The sequence below is a fragment of the Myotis lucifugus genome, unplaced genomic scaffold (genome assembly GCF_000147115.1).
Source record: "Myotis lucifugus unplaced genomic scaffold, Myoluc2.0 scaffold_162, whole genome shotgun sequence".
Classification (NCBI taxonomy): domain Eukaryota; kingdom Metazoa; phylum Chordata; class Mammalia; order Chiroptera; family Vespertilionidae; genus Myotis; species Myotis lucifugus.
In genome coordinates this window covers 1,539,273-1,561,849 of record NW_005871210.1, presented here as the reverse complement: position 1 = coordinate 1,561,849, position 22,577 = coordinate 1,539,273, and the positions used below count along the sequence as shown (strand labels likewise).

Sequence of the window (22,577 nt, the reverse complement as noted above, 5' to 3'; positions counted from 1 at the left end):
CGTTCATCACCCACCGGGTTATAATACAGTGGGTGGGGTTGGGAAGAGCCTGGAGTCCAGGGACCCAAGGCTAGATCAGAATCACCTGGAGTTAGCTTCTGTTTTACCCTAGAACTAGTGGAATCAGCAGGTGATTTCTACTTATTCTCCAGTTCTAAGACACTGGCTCCTACTCTCTTAGTTCTACAGCTCTCCCCCAATTTTTTACTCTTTCACTCAACAAATAGAGTCACTCCTAAGAGCTTACTATGTGCAAGCCATTCAGTCTATCTTGCCCCCAAATCCAAACTGTGCTCATGTCCAAACTGTGCATCCAAGTGCACCAGCTTCACTTGGATAAAATGGAACAAGGACCTGCAAGGACACTTACTGAGGGGTTAGTATTGCTTTCTATTTCTCTTTGTCTTTCAAAGTCTCAAACTTACAAGCAACTAGAGGTTAAGGATTATACGTATGTAATTCTCTGCACCATACCCTACGCAACTGGGTGCTTAAAACTTTAGACAGACCAAATATATGTCATCCAGAGAAAAACACTACTAATTTTGAGATTTTCCTTGAACCCATTCTTCTCTCACACAAAAGTATCAGGAGAGGGTGTCAATGAGCAGCCTGGAGGTCAGAACTACCCACAGACATGTTTTGTTTGGGTCATATGACGTTTTTAAAACATGGTTTTCAACCTTTCCCACTCTTATTTCAAATAAAAATGCAAATTCTGCCTTCTCTTAAAATTCGGAGATAGCCTGGCTGGTGTGGCTCCGTGGTTGAGCATCGACCTATGAGCCAGGAGGTCAAAGTTTGAATCCCAATCAGGGCATATGCCCGGGTTGTGGGCTAGGTCCCCAGTTGCGGGGCATGCAGGAGGCAACCGATCAACGAGCCTGTCTCATCATTGATGAGTCTATCTCTCTCTCTTCCTCTCTGAAATTAACAAAAATATTTATATTTTAAAAAATCAGAGACAGCAACACCAGACCCAGATGTTCCCACCTGACAACAACCAAATAGAAACGAATGGTCTCTGTCCCTCAGCGGGCTGCAGGCTGTCAGCACTTACTGCTACCACTCCCTATAACCCACCCACCTGGCTCACTTCCCTCATTTACATAACCTGCTTGGCCCTTAAAACAGGTGACCATAAAATTTATTACCTGAACCCGAAAGTCTGAGCTATTAATAACTACACTGGGATAAGAGTATAAACTGGGTGGGAATGATGCAGATAAATCCACCCTACCTCCAAGCATTGTGTCAGAATCCCTGAGCAAAGTATGTGGGATTGAAGGGGTGTAAATGCCTTTAAAATCATGGAAATGAAAGTCATCAGCAAGCTTACCTTTTTAGCTTTCCTATTCACCAAATCGTGGCAAAGGGAAACATGTACTTCCAACTTCAACATGTCAACATTCAAGATCACAACCTTCTTTTTCTGCCCAGATTCCACCTCCTGCCCTGCAGTGCAGAACCAAACACAACATGATCACCCCCTGAAGCAGGGGGGAGGGAGACAGCATCTCTCCAAGAGCCCTGCTGTCCGTTGTCCTGATTGCATACCACAAGTTTCTACCAAATCAGCTCATTACCCTATGTATTTGGAAATTCTGAGTCCAGGAGAGGAAGCAAGGGGCAAAGGGTTTCCCCCACCAACCATGGTGGGCAAAACCAAAGCACTCACCTGCCTGATGGTATTTGCTGGCTCTCAGGACCAGACCAGGCACTGGGCCCTCACTGAACACCACAGAGCCATCTTCCAACACCTCTTGCACCTCTAGGTCAAGGACCATCCCTGGGGTCATCTCAGCCAGCGTCTGGATCAACACAGAGTCTACCAGAGACCCAAAGGAAACAGGAATCAGCAAGCAGAAACATTCTTACCATTCTTTTCCTTCAGAAATGTGCTACTACAGAGAGCGACAGTGGAGCGCTGGAAACACAGTGAGGGTAAAATCACTTTTAGTAAAATTGTCCCCTACCCATGAAAAGTCCTATCATAAAGGGAGACACCTCTGCCTCTTGCTAATCCTACCTGGCCACGATTCACGAATATAGCCAGCAAATGCCAGTAACACATGCTTTCCTTTGGTTTCTGAATTTTCATTCTTTCTGTTTAGAATCTACCCTCTCAAGCTTCTTATTCCTGAATCCCGAAAAGGGTTCCAACAATCTGACACAATGGTTCAAAGCTTAGGAGGGTCAAAATAATATCCCCTCACAAAGTGTTCTAGCGGGTCCCTTTCCAATTTATCATCCACTATATATTTGTTGAAAACGGAACAAAAAGTGAAGAGGTGAATGGATTCACAACACATGCAAACCTGAGGCCACAGAACTAAGGAAAATTTTGGCTCTGGACTGGGCAGGAACACAGGGGGACTTCTGGGATGCTGGTAATGATCTTTATCTGAACCTGGGTGGTGGTTAAACAGGGGTGTTGATTTTATACACATTTACTGAGCTGTACCCTAAAGGATTTGTGCACTTTATGTCATACACCCATTTTGAAAAGTTTACCAAAATTTTTTTCAGTATCTGGGAAGCCCAACTTCTCAGGGAACAGACGGGCATAAGTTATAAGACATGCTCCCCCATCCCTGACCCTCATCCTCTTCCCTCCTGCTCCCACCTCGGTTGCTCATGAGGCTGCGCACGCCCTGCCGTTCCTCCAGGCACTGGCTCAGGAGGAGGAGGCTGGTGGTAGCCAGGTCTCCCAGAGTGCAGTCCGACAGCCGCAGCGACAAGAGCATCCGCTGCTTCTCCTCGTCCACGTTGGTCACCTTTGCAACCACCGTCTGCCCCTCGACGAAGTGGTCACTTGTGGAGGTCACAAATTTGTCACTCATGATCTAAAAGGAATGGGCAGAAAATTTAAAAAGGAAAAGAAGTCTCTATTAAGACAATCCAGTTAATGTGCCCAGAAAGGAGTCTGAGAGATGGGGAGGGCACATAGGACCCAGGACGTTGCCCCCGGCCCTGAGTGCAGCTCCACTACCCTTCCATAAAAACAGGAGAGGCCCAGGCTGCCCAACACAGCCTCCCAGAGGGCATCCAGCCAAGAAGGCAAATGAGGGGCAAGCCAGGGGGCCCCCCACTGTCCATGTCTCTAACATCCAATGACAGCCCTCCTCCCTTCACTATGTATGTTTCTGGGGTCCTCCCTTCTGCTCCCATTTTTTAAACTGTTCTGGTAGGAGATGCAAATGTGATTTTCCCAGACAAAATACCAGAAAGACAAATCTATGGAAGGGAAGAACTATTTACGAATTATCTGTGGCAGAAATGAGCTACAAGCCATAGGCTCACCACTGTGTTACACTGACTCTGGTAAGACTCCTCCCGCCCTGGCTCAGTTTATTCAGCAGGCCTGAGGGGTTCAACCACGGGATCCCTAGGATTCTTTTTCAGTTTAAAAAGTTTAAAATTCAAAGACATGGTGGTTAAGGGTGGGGATAATGTCAAGGGTATTCTGGTACCATAACACCTCAAACACCCCAGCAGGCTGTAACACCTGTACTAGGCTGCTCAGGAAAATCGATTTCCCCGTCTAACATGCCGAGAGTATAAAAACAAGTTCAGTATCCTTACACTGGATACTGGGCCTCTGCCCATCTACCCACTGCTCCAGTGTGAAGTGAAAGGTATCCCTTCCTCCAGGAGGACACAGCTGGGCAATAAGAGCCCGGACTGAACCTCAGCCCCGCTCCCAGAGCCAAGCGCCTCCATGCCACGCCCCTGAAAATCTTTCAAGGGACTGTCTTGCTTCTTCCCATCAACCCCAGGTTCCGTGACCCTGTGCCCTTGCGCATGGAGCTGAACTTACAGCTTTGGGGGCCAGTCCGCTAAGGCCTGAGGGGAACTGGACGAACACGCCGTAGTCCTTGATGCTCTTCACAAAGCCAATGAGCAGCATTCCAGGATGGATTTCTGAGAAGGTCTTGGGATCCTGGCCACCCTCTACTGTGGAGACCAAAGCTGGCTTCCTACAAAGGAGCTAGTGGTGCTTCATCAAGGAATATTCCAGAAAGGGCAGATGAAATATCAGTCTTTCCCATCCTTCTCCCCTATGCGCCCTCTGCTTCTAGCGTGATTTTCTACGGGTGCAGACCAGCAGCAGCAACAGCACCTGGAACTTGTTAGAAATGCAAATTCCTAAGCGTCACCCCAGACCTATGTATCAGAAACTCTGAGGGGGACCCGGCAAGCTGTCTGAACAGGCCCTCCACATGATTCTGATGCCGTCAAGTTTGAGCATCAAGTTTGTGCTATTCTTCTTCTTAACTTGCCTCCAGATTACTGGGGGGGACCAAAATGGGAATGGCTCTTCCCTGTGGCTTGGCAGCTGGACTGGCCATCCTCCGACCTCACACTAACCACCCTACCTCACCTCCTCTGTCTCGCTTCACCCTAAGCAGATTCCATGTTCGGTGAAAAAGAGGCAATGTTCTCCTTCAAAACACCCATCCCAAGATCAAAGGGAATATTCTGAGCCCCAAATCCCTTTGGGGGGAGGGGGAAAAAGATGGACAGCAACTACCCTAATTATTCCAACTCAAGGGGTGAGCACTGGGTGCCCTGCGAAGGTCAGTGAGCTACTGGAAATATCCTGCTGGGCCTGGCAGGCCACACTGCCTCCCCCACCCTGGACTCCCACTTTGCCCTGACCACCAGCATCTGCTGGCAGGATTGCAACCCCACTCTTACTTTCCACCAGGGAAATACAGGAAAGTGCAGGCTTGTTCACTGGTTTGGTTTTATGGAAGTATTTCTGTAGTCAAATGGCCTACTTTTTCCATGGAGTTTCCAGCTAAGAGCACAGCCCAACCCAGTTTTCCCCCCGAGAGTACCCATGTCCTCCCCCACAACCTTCCATGGCTCCCCAGATACCAGTAAAGGATACAACATGTCCCTCACTCTGACTCAGACACAGGACTCTGTGAAGGGTGTCACCAGCCTGCAGCCAGTGATGTAACAGGGGGCCGTTGGCGACGTGATCTGACAGATGCGACGTGGGAAGGAAAGCAGGGATGTTGTGGGGCAGGACAGTCACCTCCAGCCCGTCCTTAGTCTTCTCTAAAACCTTCACATCCACCAACTACCAGGGAAGAGAAAGACAAAAAAACAGCACTTGTCTCGTGCACAGAGAGCAGCCTCGTCTGGGCCAGGCAGCGATCAGAGGCATCAAATTCCAGCACCAGGAACCATAGAAAGGTCAAGATCAGAGAAGCTGTGTTCCCCACACCATTATCCCCAAAGACCCAGCAGGCGCGCACACGCACATGCACACACATCAGGACCCATTTGTGTGATATCATTCCTCTCCCAAGTCCCTCCTCGGGGTCCCAGAGCAAAGACAGTCTTGCAGTACGGCCCTAGAGACCAGAGAGGAAAGAGGGCAGCAGTACACGGCCAAAAAGCCACACCATGACACAACTTTCCTTTCCTGGACAGCTTCCATTTGCTCTGAGACAAAGGAAAAAACATATGAGGTTCTCCCACAAAAACCTCAATTTCCTCTGGCCCCAGGATCTTAGCTAACTACCTCAATCTTTCCCCTCCAGCGGTTTCAGTATCCCATGTGTCAGTGGCATCCTGCTCTCAGCAACTAGAAACTAAAACAACTTGTCTAAAGAAGTCTGGGTACCTGCCCAACGTTAACGGCTTTTCTTTTCTTCTGACTTTGTCCTACATGCTCTTTCTTTGGGTCAGTCAACAGCCTGAAGGACAAGAGCATCCTCTCTTTGGATGGCTCACAGTTCAGCACCGCAACCTTCACCACCTGGAGAGAAACCACACCTGGTTGGCTAACTCCTCCCAACGGGCCTGTCTGGACCTGGAGAGAGGCCCTCCACCAGCGCTGCAGGGGCCTTGGGAGAGCCACCCAGGTCCTAGATCAGTTCAGAACGCAGTGAAAAGAGCTATACAGAACACCCCCCAAGTCAGCTTTTGGGTAAAGAAGACATGAATAAATCTTTGGTATAACTCCAAGTTTTAAAAAATTATTTTTCCCACAGACCCAGGTTCACTGGTTTTATGGCACTGCCCCCTGGTGGTCCATTCGTTTGCCAGCATCCAATGAAGCCCCTTGAGGGTTTCTCTCTGTTCTGTTCCCATCTCCTACACCAAGCTGGCTCAGGCCCAGTGCCTCACATGCCTCTTCCTCATCCCTTAAAAAATAGTTCTCCATGCTACTCCTTTAAATCTGTGTTCGTGGGGTCACTAAGGGTAGGGGCCCGCCGGGGAAGAGTATTACCTGGCCAGTGTAAAAGACCCTCTCTGGGTCAGGGACATACTCAGCACTGAGCTCATGCTTGGGTACCAGTCCCTGCACATCATTGTAGAACTTCACAATGCAGCCGTAGTCCTTGACCCTGAGGATGAAGCCATGTGTCTGCAGACCAGGCTTAGTGTCGTCATAACAGGTAATGGCAGGTAGTTTGGACTCAACCAGGGTTTTCTTCAGGGTCATCATCAGCTTCTTGGCTTCAGGGTCACAAAGCAAAACCTAGGGAAAGGATACTGGCTGTCATCAAGTTACCAGTTATCAAGAGAGCTGGTCTCTGCAACCCCTGAACCCAAAGGCCATGGTCGTTCCTAAGAACCTACTCTCTCTTTCCCTATAAGAATAATCTCAGCTGCAGACCCTCCCTGCTTCCTGTTGACTATCTAAGGAGTAATCATCTCTATTTCAAATGTACTTCCTCCGATAAGCTCCCTCCTGGAACTGTAGCAACACTCGTCATCTCACTGCACCTTCAGAGTCCCGTGTCAGTTACTTCTACCTGCCTTAGCTACTTCCTAGACCACTAGCATCTTGTCTGATTGAATAACTGAACCAATTTACCATCTCAATACTACTATATATTAGCTAGAAACTAAGACTGAAAGTCCAACCATCTCTCATCCTTCAGAAAACCATCTCCTTAAGGGCAGAGAAATTCCTCCACTTCTAAGCCTCCTGACCCCACAACTATAAAACATTGTGCCAATGGGTAATCAATCGCTTTGTTGACTCACTGGTAATGAAATAAAATGAAAACAAGAAAACACTGTAATGAAATAAAATGAAAATAAGTAATGGAATAAAATGAAAAGTACTGTGTACTATCATATTTAATCTTTTTTAACTTTGTGAAGCTTCTTTTGGGATTCAAGCCTTTGAAATTCAAGCCATTTAATTTTGTGAAACTTTTGGGATTCAAGCCTTTGTAATAAACCACTCAGTTTTGATAGTTTTGGCTGGGCTACTTCTGTGCCTGAAACACCCTTTGTTCCTCCTCAACCTTCCAAATCCTACCATCCTTTCTAATTCAAGCCCCACCTCTGCTATAAAGCGAGAATACATTACTGTTACATAGAGCTAAATTTGAAAACTGTTCTGCCATTTATTAGCTGTGTGACTTTCGGCAAAATATTTGGCTTTCCTAAACTTTAATTTCCCCACCTGCAAAATCAAGGTAACAATACTTACTTTACAGGGTTGTTTTAAAGATTAAATGAAATAATGAATTTCATGTGCCTAGAACAGCAACTGGCACAAAATACATGTTATATGGTAGCTGCTAATGCTATCATCAATGATTCTTGCTGTCCCAGCCCACCCTTACCTCCCCTTGCTGAGATATAATCACAGAACAGAAAGCCAGTTTTCCCTTCCCAATGCCAGGCACAACACTGCAGACGTTACATGGTCATTTTGTGGAAAAGGCAAAAACTTCATCTGAAAAGCATTGCTCTCCTCCCATATGGCCAAAACCCCAACAGACACCCATCAGAAGGCTCACCCGGCATGTGACTTCGTCCCCGATGTGGTACTTCTTCTCTGGATTCTTCATCGGGATGTCGGCCAGGTGCATGGGAGGTACCAAGCCCCTGATCTGCTCACTCACCTTCACCAACATCCCATATGGCTTTATGGTCAGCACTGTGCCCTAGGGAGTAACAAGAAAAGATGCCGCGCCTCAAGAATGATCTTTCCTCCACCTCTTACAACAAAGCATGTCACACCTCTTTCAAAGACCAAGCTCCTGAGTTAACTGGGTGTCTCTCTCTCTCTCTCTCCCCCCTTTCCCCTCTGAAATCAATACAAGTATATTTTTTAAAAAGTGGACACAGTTAAAAGATAAAATAAAATAAAGGGGAGCTGCTCAAATGGAACAGGAGAGGCAACTGGAAATGGCTTCTTACTCATATCCCAGGTAGCTCAATTATCACAGAACTAATTTTTGACCGGGTCTAATAAACACTGTTAAATTCCAGGGTTTTGACCTACTGCTTCTGTAGTTGGGAGGCATTAGTAAGACTTTACCTTGAAATAAATGATGAGTTACCCAAGGGAAGAAAAAGAAATTCCAGTTAGCAGGCAGAAGCAAGGAATGTGTCTTTAAATGTGTTCACATGAGGACAATAGCTGACAGTTAACTGTGAAATAAACAATGTCTGAAGCTGGAGGAATATCTATATGCTTGAGGTCTTACCTTTACCAATGCCCCAGGTTTGATGTCATGATATCCAAGGAACTGAGCTTCAATAATAGACCTAGAACAAAAGGAAAATACAAGATTAAATAAACTAGAGCAGAGGTTACCTAAAATTCAGGGCTACTAAAATCATGTGGGCAACAAAGGAACCTTCACCAAGCAAGGCCAGGAGAAAATGTGAATGCACAGAACACACCTCTACACTGCTCCCCGCCCCCTCCCCCGTGCTGATGACACTTACGTCCTCAGAGAGAGCAAAGCCAGTTCATCCATTTGGCTGTAGTTGATGATTCGACACTTGTGAGTATTTCCTGGCTTGAAGGCTTCAGGATTGAAGGTTTTCTTAGAATCAGAGAGATGGCTGAGCTACAAAATACCAAGTGATTAAGGACAAGCAAGAGACAATAGATCTGAGGCAACCAGATATTAAAACATACCAAGATGACCACACATTTATCACCTATCATAAAAATAGTACTTTGGCCCTAGCTGGTTTGGCTCAGTGGATAGTGTTGGCCCGCGGATTGAAGGGTCCCAGGATTGATTCCAGTCAAGGGCACATGCCTGGGTTGTGGGCTCAATTCCCCAGTGGGGGCATGCAGGAGGCAGCTGATCAATGATTCTCTCTCACTGATGTTTCCGTTTCTCTCTCCCTTTCCCTTTCTCTCTGAAATCAATAATAAATAAAAAATAACATAAAATAGTACTCTGATCACCTGTTAAAATAATTCCTCTAACTGAAAAGCTGTTCTTTACCCTTGCAGTGTCCATGTCAGAGAATAGTCTAGATCATGGGTAAGTTACAGCTCACAAGCTGTGCCTATTTGTATAAACTAAAGCTTTATTAGAACACAGCCATGCCCATTCATGTACATAGTGTTTATGGCTGCTTCCAGGTTATAACAGAGTTGAGTAGTTAGGACAGGCTATATAGACCACAAGTCTAAATTATTTACTATCTGGACCTTTAAGAAAAACTTTGCTAAGCCCTGGTGTAGATACTAATTCATTCTTATACCTAACATCCGCTAGGTATCAAATATGTCAAAGTGATTCTAAGGCATCTATATATATAAAATCCTAAGTGACTGAACGACCAAACCACAAGTCAACTGGTTGCTATGATGCGCACTGACCACCAGGGAGCAGATGCTCAACACAGGAGCTGCCCCCTGGTACAGTGGGAGCGCCGCTCAGATGACAGGCGCCAGATGCAGAGCTCACGGCTGGCCATCACAGCCCAGAGACCACAGCAGCGCAGCAGCGAGCTTACTGAGCGGGAGCGACAGACTGGAGCGGCAGGCGCCATTGGACTGCCGGTTTCGGCCTGATCCCCGCAAGCCACGCTGGGGAACCCTACCAGTGCACAAATTGGTGCACCAGGCCTCTAGTTCTAATATAACAAACAAGCATTGTTTGGTCCCTATGTACAGTTTGACACACTTGGGAATATTAAAAAATAGGAAACTAATACCAAGGGAAGAAGGAAACAGAAGAGGACCTTTGTGTCCCAACAGTCCTTCTAGTGATAAGATCCTGATGAAACAAAAGGATGGCATACCCGAGCATAGGCCAGAGACCCATCCTTCAGGCTGAAAGTGGCCCCGGCCTTGCTGAAAAAGCCCTGGACAGGAACATCATCCAGGACAGCTCCGAGGTGCTGACAAGACAGCTGGGTGAGTGGGCGCCCAGGCTGCAGGAAGACGGGGCGCAGGCTCAGCCGCACAGCTCTGGTGCGAGGATGGACACAGAGGACGCAGGCTCTCACCTAGATAAGGGAAAGGACATGATGAACAGGAGGAAGTGCACAGGAGATAAGGTCCCTGCAGCAGACTTTCAGAGCTCAAGACTCTCCATGTGCTGACCAGGCCATGGATATAAGTACTAAAACTGGCTTGTGCATCAAGCAGCATGCAGGAAATTCAAACCAAAGGTCCCCCAGAGGAACTATGTCTGACTGCATCACGGTTTACTCAAGGCCATACACCAGGGTCCCCTCAACACCATGAGGCCAATAATGTACATGCGACCGAAACCCTGGGCAGTGTCACTACAGCAGGGGCTCATCTAAAATCATCTGAAACAGCCTGCTCTGATCACATGGTTTTAGCAGGCAAAATGCCTCAACTCTGTATGCAAATATGAGTACAGGGAGAAAAAAATTACTAGGAATAAGTTCACCAAAATGTTAACATTATCACTAGGTGCTGGTGAAGCCTATTTGACCTTTTTAAAAGCTATCTCTATAGCATCCATTAGCATGGATAAAAACAAAAAATAAGTCACTTTAGGATTTAAAAAATTCTGAATAATATCTATTGGAATTTTCTCCTCAAATATCTATGTTCATTGTAGAAAATTTGAATCTTTAGATAAAGGTATAAAAATCACCCAGAGTTCATCACTACTAAGACTGATTGCATAATCTTTCAGTATTTTAACCAAGTTGAACTCCTTAAAATTTTTTTCAAAATTGGGTCTTATACTCTAAGCAATTTTTAAAATACATTTTTCTATGTAAATATCTTGTTCTCCCCCATTAAATACTCCTCTGAAACACTTTAAATTATAAAAGCAAAAGATTCACTACCAAAAAACCCCCCATTCAAACCATATGGAGGAATATAAAATAAAAACTAAAAGTTACCTTCTCCTCCACAGGCTCCTCCTCTAATCATAATCCCCAGAGATGACCCCTGGTAGTTTCTTGTGATCTTTCCAAATACTTTATATTCCCCTCACCTCCTCTCTGCACACCTGTACACACCCAGTGCTAGGACCTGCCCCGAAGCTAACGGTGATAATGCATAGCCGATTGGAATACAACTGGAATCAAGAAAAGATAGGTGTCACATTACTTACTGCTTGATTTGAGAAGTATGTTCCAGCTTTCTTGGGCTCTAAGTGCATAAAATCAACCAGGCCAGTGAAGAATGAGAGGAAGTTGAGTGTAAGACCAAGTGGAGTCACCTAGCAGTAAACAGAAAATGTTATGAAAAATCACATTTTCTAGTATAACCGTATGTCTCTCCTCCCCCAGCTAACCCTTATCAATCTTTCTTCCTTTCACACTAAGTGGCAAGGCAACTCCTGGCACTGGCTGTCTCTTCACTCAGTAAGCTCAATCCTCTCACCCTAAGGATTTCTCAACGGGATGGAGGGCACTTTGCACAAAGATCCTCAGGGAATGGCCAGCTTGACAACTTAGACAAATTGTTGCTAACTTGGTGATTTGCCCAGAGTAAGAAAGTAAAACTCAAATGCTTGCAAAATTCTGAATACTGTTCAAATGTAGATGTTGAAGACATGCAGTCCCTCTTCCCCACCCAGCTGTCCGTCAGTCAGGCTTTTTCCCTCCTGATCCTTTCTCGAGAACTCTAGCATGCCAGAGAAGACTTACAACAATGACACTTGGAGGCTGCCCCCCAAAAACCTGCTAGCTCCTGCTCCTGACAGCGAAATCAGCCAGTCAACAAGTCCCACTCGGGCACAGAGACTTCCTAATGGTGTCTTAGTGCCTCACTTATAGAATGGCAGTCAAAACAAAAATTCAGTAGAGAATGGGAAGTTAAAGTTGAGACTCTCCCAGAAGGTAGGATATAAACAAATACATGTACATGCCAGAAAAAAGCTAAGAAAATTCGAGATTTCACCCATGAAGTCCAACATCATATTAAAAGGCATTCAAAAAAAAAAAAGATAAGTTTTTATTTTATTTATTTATTTATTTATTTTTGTTAATCTTCACTCAAGGATATTTTTCCATGGATTTTTAGGGATAGTGGAAGAGAGAAGGAAAGACAGAGAAACATTGATGTGAGAGAAACACATCGATTGGTTGCCTCCTACACAAGCCCTGACCAGGGCCTGGGCCAGGGAGGAGCCTGCAACCAAGGTACATGCCCTTGGCCGGCGGAATCGAACCTGGGACCCTTTGCTGACGCTCTATCCACTGAGCAAAACTGGCTAGGGCAAGTTTATATTTTAAAACAAACAAAAACAAGATCTGATAAAGGATTAGTATCCAGAATATAGAAAGGATACTTACAACCTAACAATAAAAAGACAACCTAATTTTAAAATGGGCAAAAAAATTTTGAATAGCTATTTCTCTGAAGATACACAAATGGCCAATAAGCACATGACAAGATGCTCAACATCACTAACAATTAGAAATGCATATCAAAATCACAATGAGATACCCTTTCACATGCATAGGATGGCTATAATAAAAAGGATAATAATGAGTGTTTATGAGAATATGGAGCAATTAGAACTTCAACTAATGAATGCATAAATAAGTAGAACAACAAATTGATGTTTCTCTCTCTAAATTAAAAAAAAAAACACACAACACAATAATACAAGAAACTTTCCCAGAGCTGAAGGATCTACATTTCTGGATTATATGAGTCCAGCACAAATAAATGAAGAGTGAGCCACACCAAAGCACATCATCATAACATTTTAAAATAAAAGGAATAAAGACAAGATTTAAACAGACACACATACAAACAGAAATTAAAATAACATCAGGCTATTCGATAGCAATAGAAGCCAGTTGACAATGGGAATAATGCTTTAAAATTCTGAGTTATTTTTGACCTAGAATTCTAAACCCTCCTTTACTACCAATCACATGTGAGAGTAAAATAAAACTTTCAGATATAGTAGGTGTGCAGAAAAGAGTTAACATAGCAGGCTTGAGATTATTATCCTTAGAAAAGCCTGCTTCCAATGTTAGCCCTTGGCTGGTGACTTGAAAATGAGATTTCAGAAAGGTGCCCACTCACCACTCCCAGAACTGAGTACCTAGCGTAGGCTCAATGTACCTACACTGTTCGTGTAAACAATATGGTTTATACTAAACACTCACATTCCTTATAAGACCCTGGAATTTTGGTACATGCCAGGCAGAGGGTACCTACATGACCAACCCCAATTAAAAGCCCTCGGGCACTAAATCTCTAAGAAACATCGTTGGTAGACAACATTGCACATGCGTTGTAACTTATTGCCAGAGGAATTAAATACATCCTTTGTGACTCCACTAGAAGACTATTGAAAGCTTGTGCCTTGTTTCTTCCAGACTTCATTCCATAGGACTTTTTTCCCTTTGCTGATTTTTCTTTGCCTCCTTTCACTATAATAAATCAGCCATGAGTACCACTACCTATTGATTCCCGGGAATCTTCCTAGTGAACTATTGATTCTAGGAGTGGTCTTGGGAATCCCTGACATACTAGGTTAAGAAATTAACTTTCTATGTACCTTTCCAAGAATACTTCTGGAGAATGTGTCATACTAAAATGAGGAAGTAAACCAAAAAAGGGAATATATGGACTCAAAGAAGGCTCCAAAACCCGAGAGAGGGGGGAAGGATCCAGGAAGACAATAAAGAGAAGTCCTGGGATACCAGCTATGTGGGGCCCTACATAGCAACCAGTCCAGATTGGAGCAGGATGACAGCAAAAGGGGGTCCTAGTGGGAAAAAAAGTACCTATGAGATTATCTAAAGAGTTTGAAAACATGAAAAATTGTAGTGAGAGAGAAATAACTATAAGGTGTATGAAAAAATAGTGATAGTTCTGAAGAGAATTTAGCAAATGACAAATATGAAGCTGATTATCAACTCCAGGAAAAACCTATTCCACAAATAGCCATAATACATTGCCTAGTTCAGTGGTCGGCAAACTCATTAGTCAACAGAGCCAAATATCAACAATACAACGACTGAAATTTCTTTTGAGAGCCAAATTTTTTTTTAACTTAAACTATATAGGTAGGTACACTGTTATTAACTTAATTAAGGTACTCCTAAGGCTTAGGAAGAGCCACACTTAAGGGGCCAAAGAGCCGCATGTGGCTCACGAGCCGCAGTTTGCCGACCACGGGCCTAGTTCAACAGTAAACAACATTTACAGTCATAATAATTTAAATACTGAATAATGATTTAAACAAATTTTTAACATATCTCTGTTGGGAAGTTGGGGTAGGGGAAAGGAAAATTAAGAGACAAAACTTCATCTATCTTGAGAAGAAGTTAAAACTCAATGCCTACACTGATAAACCAAGAGATACCAACAGAAGCTTATTATTTAATAATATGGAGGCAAATTTCAAAAGAGAAGCTAAAAGAGTTAAAGATGGGTTTAGAAAGGATGAGATAGTTCATTGTAAGTCTTTTAATATCATTTGACCTTTTTAATCAGCACACATATTATCATGTCAACATGTGGCATTGGCTACATCCCCCGTGTGTAATAGCAATATGTGATCAGTGGCTACCCTACTGAACAGCACAATTTTAGATTATGTGCATTTACTACTTTAATAAAAGTTATATTTTTCTAAGTAGTAGTGACAATAAATGGCTTACCTTCTGTACCTGGGCTTTGACCACCAATCCAGGTAGCAAGTTATTAAGGGTCCAGCTTTGCTCCTCAGTAGCAATGGCAGTAGAAACTTCTGAATGACCAATAGACAGACTAACAACTCCTCCGTTGCCTTTCACCTCTTTAATGACGCAGTGCAGGTACTGACCCACCTTCAGCTTAGCACCTGTAAGCCCGGCCCCAGCCCCCAAAAGGAAAAATACCTTTATGAGAAGGACCTTTAACTTGGGTTCAAGCAATACCTGAGATAATCCGTGGCCTGCTTGCCCAGTTACAATCTAATATTCCCCATATTCCCAATCTCTAAGGGACCAACTATAAGAAGAGAGTGAAGTGAACCTAATTGACCTGGAAATTGATCACAGAAATATGAAAATTTCAAAAACGCAATAGAGTGCTGGTTGAGGCCTTGGAGTCCCAAATTTCAGTGGAATCTTCTAGGTGAGAAACAGTAAAAGTGGCCCATCAGATCTTAGTGAAACCCTGCCACTCCCTAGCCCTTCACACATGGCCCTTTCTGTTGGTTAAAATTAACCACTGATCTTAGCAAAGCCTTCAGGGTCACCATTCTGTAATTTACTCATCAAAGTGGCATTTAAATAGTATAATCTCCACATATCCCAACCACTACCATGCACTAGCCCCTCTTCTTCCCCTTACCTTTGTTCTTCTGTCTGATATACTCCTGGGCTTTTTGCAGTGGCAGGAAAGCTCTGGCCCCACCAACACCAATGTCCACTAGGTAGCCATGGTCTTCTAGACTAGATACAGTGCCTGTGAGCAACTGGAGGAAGAGAAAGCATTACCAAAAGTTCGAAAGTCAAAGGTAATGGGACACACAGCAAACATCCACTACAAAATGCATATGTTTCCATCAATCTCCACACTTTATCCCATACTCCCAACCCCCTTTTAACTTTAAACCTCATCCCACTAGAGGATAGAAGAGGGAAAGATATCAACTTTAATTCTCCAGGGCTGAAAGGATTTTAGTTTCCAGACAGTGAGGAGTGCTATACACAGCTGAGTAATGGAATGGCAGAGAGAAGACTCTCCCCTGGAAAATTTTCAAAACATAGGAGACATAGGCCAGCAAGGTCACGCCCAGCGCTATGAATAATGAGAATACAGAACTACCATTCTAGCCGTCATCTTATCCTTTCTAACCACCTCCAAGACAAAAAAAAAAAAATTCACCAACCTTCTTTATATTTCATGGGAAACAGTGTGGCATTCAAGTCTGGCTCTGACACTTACTATTTTATTTTTGGCAAGTCACTTAAACCTTTCTCATTCCATTTTCTCAAATATATAAGAGGGATACCTATCTGCCTCGCAGAATTCCTGAGACTTTCTTCAGATAAAGTGTCTAAAACTGCACCTGTCATACAGCAAGCTCTCAACACTTGTCAATTTCCTGAGACCTGGCTTAGTTTAACCCCCCCACCCCACCCTTTCTACCCAATGCTCAGGGCCTGAACCAAACTTGCTTCTAACCAAATATTACAAGGTCATACTGATCTCCTTCCTCTTAAGTACAAGTGTACTTAGATGAGTGTAGTTTATATGAGGGTCTGCTACCTACTGGACTTGGAGGCTCTGAACTAGGACTAATTGTTCCTGAATCTCTATAGGATTGAGAGATTCAGTGGTGGGCTATCCATTCGTACAGATGACAAATTGCTCTGTGTACCCTGTCTCTTGCTCTTAGCAGAGCAAGCTTTCCCCACACAAATGCCATAAGGCCTTCGAAGAACACTTAACCTACAAAGAAGTCTAGATAAGTAAGGCATTTCAAGGAACGCCTCTCACCGTCAGCAAGTCCCCTTGAGGCTTTATTTTTGCTACCAGCAAATCTCTGACTTGCTTTCCCTTTCTCCCCTCCAAGGTAAGGCGATTAGGTTCAGGTCTTCAATTTCCAAAGCACCCTGGAGACCTTCCTCCCTGTGTGTAACAGTTAAGCTGAAAGTAAAAGGTGGTCTAGACACTCCCCAGGAGACAAGGCAGGGCAGAGAGGAGGCACGTCGCCAGCTCCTCTTCCGACCCCAGATACGTACCATGCCAGGCTTCAGGGCCTCCGCACTCAGCACTTTGTTGACATTTTGGGGGTTGAGAGATAGCTTGACACTTTTTTTGCCTTTCTCTGTGATGCCCAGACTGCTCACCACACATCTCACTAGCATCCCAGGAGAGAACAGTTCAGGCAAACTGGCCAGGTCCTGCATAATACAAATGAGAAAGCCCTAGTACATATCCTTCCCCTGAACCAAGAATCCACTGCCCAGCCCAGTGATTTCTTATCCTCAGACCCCAAAGAACCCAAAAAGCAATGAAGACAGTCACCACGTGCTCACAAAAGGAATATGGGTCTGTGGTCAAGTCAGTCTTGAATTTCAGCAGAAAAACGCCAAATATCTTATCAAAATGACCAGTCAAAAGAACTGTCTACAAAGATCAAAGGGATGGCCAAAGGGGAGGGGAGTGAAAGAGGGGTAAAAATGGTGAAGGGGAATATATCAATAGTATTGTGTAAGTTTGCACAGATGATTTTTAGAATTAGTGGGGTGATAACATTGTAAGCTATAAAAATGTCAAATCACTATATATTATATATCTGAAACCAATATAACTATTATAATACTGTATACCAACTATCCTTAATTTAAAATAAATTTAAATATATCCTATATTTAGAATCTCCACTTCTTCATCTCACTGCAATCTGCATCCCACCCTTCTCACTCTATTACTTTATCTCCCAATAAAATCACCAATGAATTCCATGTTGCTAAATCTAACAGTCGATTTTGCAGTCCTTCTCATATGTGACTTTTAAAAAGAATTTAACATTGGAGACTGCTCCTTTCTTCATTAAATGTTTCCTTCCTGGCTTCCAAGACCCTTTATGCATTGGTGTTTTCTATCTGTCTGGCCCTCCTTTTTCTGATAGCAACTCTCTTTTAATTCAGCAACTGAAATACAATATTTACTCCCACCTCAGTCTTTAGTCTCTTTTCACTGTATTTGCTCCCTCTAAGCAACTTCTTCCCCCTTCATAGTTTCAATTACCACTTATACAAAGAAGTCTCACACATTTTTGTTTCTGCTTCTCAAACCCAACATAGCAAAAAGCAGTTCATAATCATCTCTCACAATCCGGGACCCCTTTCACGATTTTTCTTTTTATCAATCCTTACCTGAGGAGATGTTTCTATTGATTTTAGATAGAGGGGGAGGAAGAGGGAGGGAGGGAGATAGACATCAATGTGAGAGGGAAACATCAATTGTTTGCCTGCCATATGCACCTGGATGGAACCCGCAACCTGGGTTTGACCTGATCAGGAATAGAACTGAGACCTTTCGGTGTACGGGACAACACTCCAACCAACTGAGCCATACTGGCCAGGGCCAGGATTTCTTATCTCAGAATATCATGGCCATTTGTCAAATCATGAACAATAAGAACCTAGGACTCATCCCTGGCACTTCTCCTGCCTCTACCCATACCCAATACATCACTGAGCACTGTTTTTACCTCCTCAGTCCTCAGTAAACCCTGAACCCAAGCTGCCATCAATCTCAGAGCCTGGACTACAGCAATAGCCTCCTAATTGGTCTCTAGGCAACTACTACTCATGCCTCTTCTATTATCTATGTGGTGTACATGTCATCCACTCCAACTAAGACCTGTCAAGGGCTTGTCACTGATTCTAGAATTAAAAAACCAATCCTTAAGATGGTCTGGCTTTCACCCAGCTCTTCAGCCTCATCCTATACCACTCTCCCTTGCTGTCTCTGCTCCAGCCAATTCTCCCTGCTACATACCATACTCTTCCTGTCTGAACTCCCTTCTTTCTTTATCTAGTACACTCTCATCCTTCAGACCTTAGCTCAAGCATCCCTTACTCTGGGAAGTCTTCCAGGCTCCCTGGGCAAAGTCAAAATCCCTCATTAAAAAAAAAATTAAAAATTTCCTATTATAAACTGTCATGGCACCTATACCTTTCCTTCTTAGCCCTCAACGAAGTTGTATTCTTGCATTTATTTGTATATCACTTATTTCCCTTACCTTTAGAGGTTCCTCTTGCTCCACCTGCTCATTCAGTTTTTTTGTGTAAGCATCACTGATTTCAGTTACTTGCACGAACCCCTGGAGGCCATTGGGGAGACTAATCACCAGTTCCAGTTCATTTACCTCTTTCACACACCCCAAAATCCGCATCCCCTCATACAGGGACTAGAAGAAAAAAAGCAAAATCAGTACAATAAGGAAGAGAACAATGAATGGGGATGTTAGGGATGGTCTGGTTTCTCGTCTCAACTCTAACATACAAAAGCTACAAGAGGTGCATATATGTATATGTCAATGCACTTAATTAAACATCGAACTGAGCACCATAAAAGGTCTAAGTTATACAACAGCCTTAACAGCACTAGGGTGCTAGAGGGCACTTTCACCTTTTACTTTATTTCAAGCCACCCAACCTCACCTGACAGGCAACAAAATGAAGGAAGCAGGCCGGGGGATAATAGCTGTCTAGCCCAGTGATGGTGAACCTTTTGAACTCAGCATGCCAGCATTTTGAAAAACCCTAACTTAACTCTGGTGCCGTGTCACATATAGAAATTTTTTGATATTTCCAACCATAGTAAAACAAAGGCTTATATTTTTGAAATTTATTTTATATATTTAAATGCCATTTAACAAAGAAAAATCAACCAAAAAAATGAGTTCGCATGTCAGAGGTGCGTGTCATAGGTTCGCCATCACTGGTCTAGAATGTGTCAGCCAGGTCTAAACCACCACTCTGCTCCATGTGACTACTGACATGAGGGAATGCAAGCTGGTGTTATCAGCACCTTTAAATTTTTACAAGAAGCCAGAAAACACATTTTTATATAAAGTTTTTCAGTCTTCTAACATTGGCACCAAGTTAAACAATTTAAAAAAATATATATTACAGGACAAACAAAATATTTCTGGTAAGCTGAATCTGAATCGTTCCCTTCAGAATCATTTGATTTTCCCCCCTTTTATGACAACTAACATATATGTCAGTTACCTAAAAATTTAAGGAACATAAGACCACTTCACTTCTTTGAGATAGTTTCTCTATCTATGAAATGAAAAAATAGAATCAGAATGATTGCTAAATTTATTGCCAGTTCTAACCTACAAACCTATGAAAACACAAGTCCCATGAGGCTATCAGCAGATGAGCTAAAAAGCAAACAAACAAACAAAAAAATACATGATGCTAGGCATTAATTAATAATAGAAAGAAATGATGCTCAATTCCGAGCACGAAGGACATATACAAATTAAACAACCCAGGTACTTTGTTTAAAATAAAACCAAACTTTAACAAACCTCAATACTAAGGATTTCAAACTTCTCTTCTATAGACTTGCTGCTTTCTCTCTTTTCAATTTTCAACTTTTTTGTTTTTGCTGGCCCTTTCTGGCTTTTTTTCCTTTTGATGGATTCCTCTTCAGTAGAAACCTAAAGTTGAAAAAAAGACCCCAAAGAATGAAAAGAAGCAATCCTGGCCTTTCCCTCCAATTACAGTCATCTATCACCTTGTTCTGTAATTGCTTCACTCCACCCTACTCCTAAATATTCCTTTAATTCCTACTTCAATCCAAACTTTCCCATTTTTCCCCCCAATGCTCCCCTTGTCCAAAATCTGCCTGTCCTCCCTTGACTTAGGATAGACAGTGGGTCCCCCAAAATAAGGAGCAATTGGGATCAGTGTGTGAATGGAAAGTGGAGTCAGGAAGACCAAGTTAAACTACCAATTCCACCACAACAAGCTGTGTGGTTTCAGCCAAATTATATAACCTCTCTTAGCCTGGGTTCCTCATCATAGAATGATGATCTCTATTTCATAGTATAATCTCTATTTCATAGTATCGTTGGAAAGATTATATAAAATAAACATAAAGCCATATAATTAAATGTTAGATCCCTTCCCTCCAGCATTTAGAGCACAGATTACTGTAGGTGAAGACTATGAATTCTAATGCAAATTCTGACCTTTATACCAGTACATGGCTGCAAGGACCCCACTCAAAAATACAATGATCAAATACTCTCCCTCCATCCTTTATCAACACCACACAAAGTTCCTAAGAATAAGGAACAAGACCACTGCAAACTCAAATACTAACTGCCATGCTTCAAAAGATATAGTCTTGTGGTGGTACAGACTCTCTAACATGTTCAATTTACAAACACAGATTTCAAAAAGAAACAAATCTGAAAAATAACACAATTCTCAAACAGGGTTCATTCTTTACAAGAACACTACAGAGAAAGTGTTCAGTGGCTCTCAAACAAGCATATCACTTACATCAAACAAGTTGTCTTGTTCAACTGACTGCTGGGGCGCTATCTCTGATTTGTGGGTCTTCCTTGTACCCCCACGGGGGAAGCTTTCTTCCATGGTTGCTATGGTTGGGTTTCCTGAAACAATGCAAAGAGTTACCAGGAGATGTAACCTGTTAAGATTGCTTAAAGGCTGTGATCAATGGGCAAGAGATGAGCCTTCTAGCACCGATGTGCTAGCCAGCATTCAGGACCAGGCCCCAGATAATATACAATTCATCTTTCCAAAGGTCTCTCCTTCAAAAATAAAAAATCCACACATTTTCTTCCAAGGAAAGAAATTATAAATTCAATGTAGTAAATATCATTAAGCAGCTACAGTTAAGTCAGAAATACGCAAACAAATATAGAACCCCCCACCTTCAAAGAACATGAACACTTTTAAGAAAATACGCGAACAATTTAAAATATAAATCAGATTATAAAAAAACTATCATCAAAGAGGTAGGAAGTGATGAGGCTCCAGTAAAGGAGGCAAGCATTCTAAAGATTTTGAGCTAAATGTTAAAGAGGAATGGGAGTTTGACAGGTGGAAAGGGAAAAGTAGAAGGAATGTGAGATTAAAGCATGAAAACAGAAAGTCAATTATTTCATGTGAGCACCAGATACTTGTCAAACAATTGTTCAAAAGCCTGCTGTTCCCTTTCTATGAAGGACTGTTCAACTAGACCACAGGGCGAATAAAGCATAATGTAATTCACTGAATCATTCTCAACCTTCCCAATGCCGTGACCCTTTAATACAGTTCCTCATGTTGTGGTGACCCCCAACCATAACATTATTTTCGTTGCTACTTCATAACTGTAATGTTGCTACTGTTATGAATCGTAATGTAAATATCTGATATTCAGGATGTATTTTCATGGTTCGCGACCCACAGGTTGAGAACCGCTGGATTAGGCTTTTCATGAAGATCTTGAATTAGATAGGAGTAGTTAGAATAACTGCTAAAGTTAGAATAAACAGAACAGTTTGAATCAAGGGGGAAAAAATCCACTGCAGATTACAGATTGAATAAGAAAACAAAACTGAGGGAGAGTAGGATTCAACTGGGACACCGTGAGAACCAGAACGAGGTGTAAGTGAGAACGGAAGTGGGAGGGACTGGTTCTGAGCGACTTGGGAATAAGAACCTAGAAAGGAGATAGTAGCAGACCGAGAGGGAGCCGAGGATCGGGAAAGGATGTTATGTTTCGGAGAAATAGGAAAGTGCAGTCTAGTTTGCTGAGAACTGGACCCGTAATCTCATGTCAGTCCAGGGGGAACTAGAGCTTCAAAGAGATAAGCCATCGGGTGGCAAAGAAGGGGCTTATGATG

At 43.1% G+C, this 22,577-nt stretch overlaps 1 protein-coding gene across 1 annotated transcript in view; it reads right to left on the bottom strand.

Annotated features, from left to right (window-relative positions):
* The window catches only part of PDCD11 (programmed cell death 11), a 38,191-nt gene that overhangs the window by 14,869 nt on the left and 745 nt on the right, over positions 1-22,577 (bottom strand). The window contains exons 3-20 of the mRNA XM_014461830.1: positions 21,226-21,338; positions 20,244-20,375; positions 18,942-19,109; positions 16,930-17,091; positions 15,533-15,656; positions 14,857-15,038; positions 11,340-11,447; positions 10,039-10,245; positions 8,719-8,843; positions 8,475-8,535; positions 7,782-7,928; positions 6,251-6,502; positions 5,642-5,776; positions 4,898-5,092; positions 3,821-3,991; positions 2,627-2,846; positions 1,679-1,828; positions 1,340-1,455 (exon numbers count right to left, since the gene is read on the bottom strand). Of these exons, the coding sequence (XP_014317316.1) occupies positions 1,340-1,455; positions 1,679-1,828; positions 2,627-2,846; positions 3,821-3,991; positions 4,898-5,092; positions 5,642-5,776; positions 6,251-6,502; positions 7,782-7,928; positions 8,475-8,535; positions 8,719-8,843; positions 10,039-10,245; positions 11,340-11,447; positions 14,857-15,038; positions 15,533-15,656; positions 16,930-17,091; positions 18,942-19,109; positions 20,244-20,375; positions 21,226-21,338 (2,768 nt within the window). The remainder of the gene's footprint in view (positions 1-1,339; positions 1,456-1,678; positions 1,829-2,626; positions 2,847-3,820; positions 3,992-4,897; positions 5,093-5,641; positions 5,777-6,250; positions 6,503-7,781; positions 7,929-8,474; positions 8,536-8,718; positions 8,844-10,038; positions 10,246-11,339; positions 11,448-14,856; positions 15,039-15,532; positions 15,657-16,929; positions 17,092-18,941; positions 19,110-20,243; positions 20,376-21,225; positions 21,339-22,577) is intronic.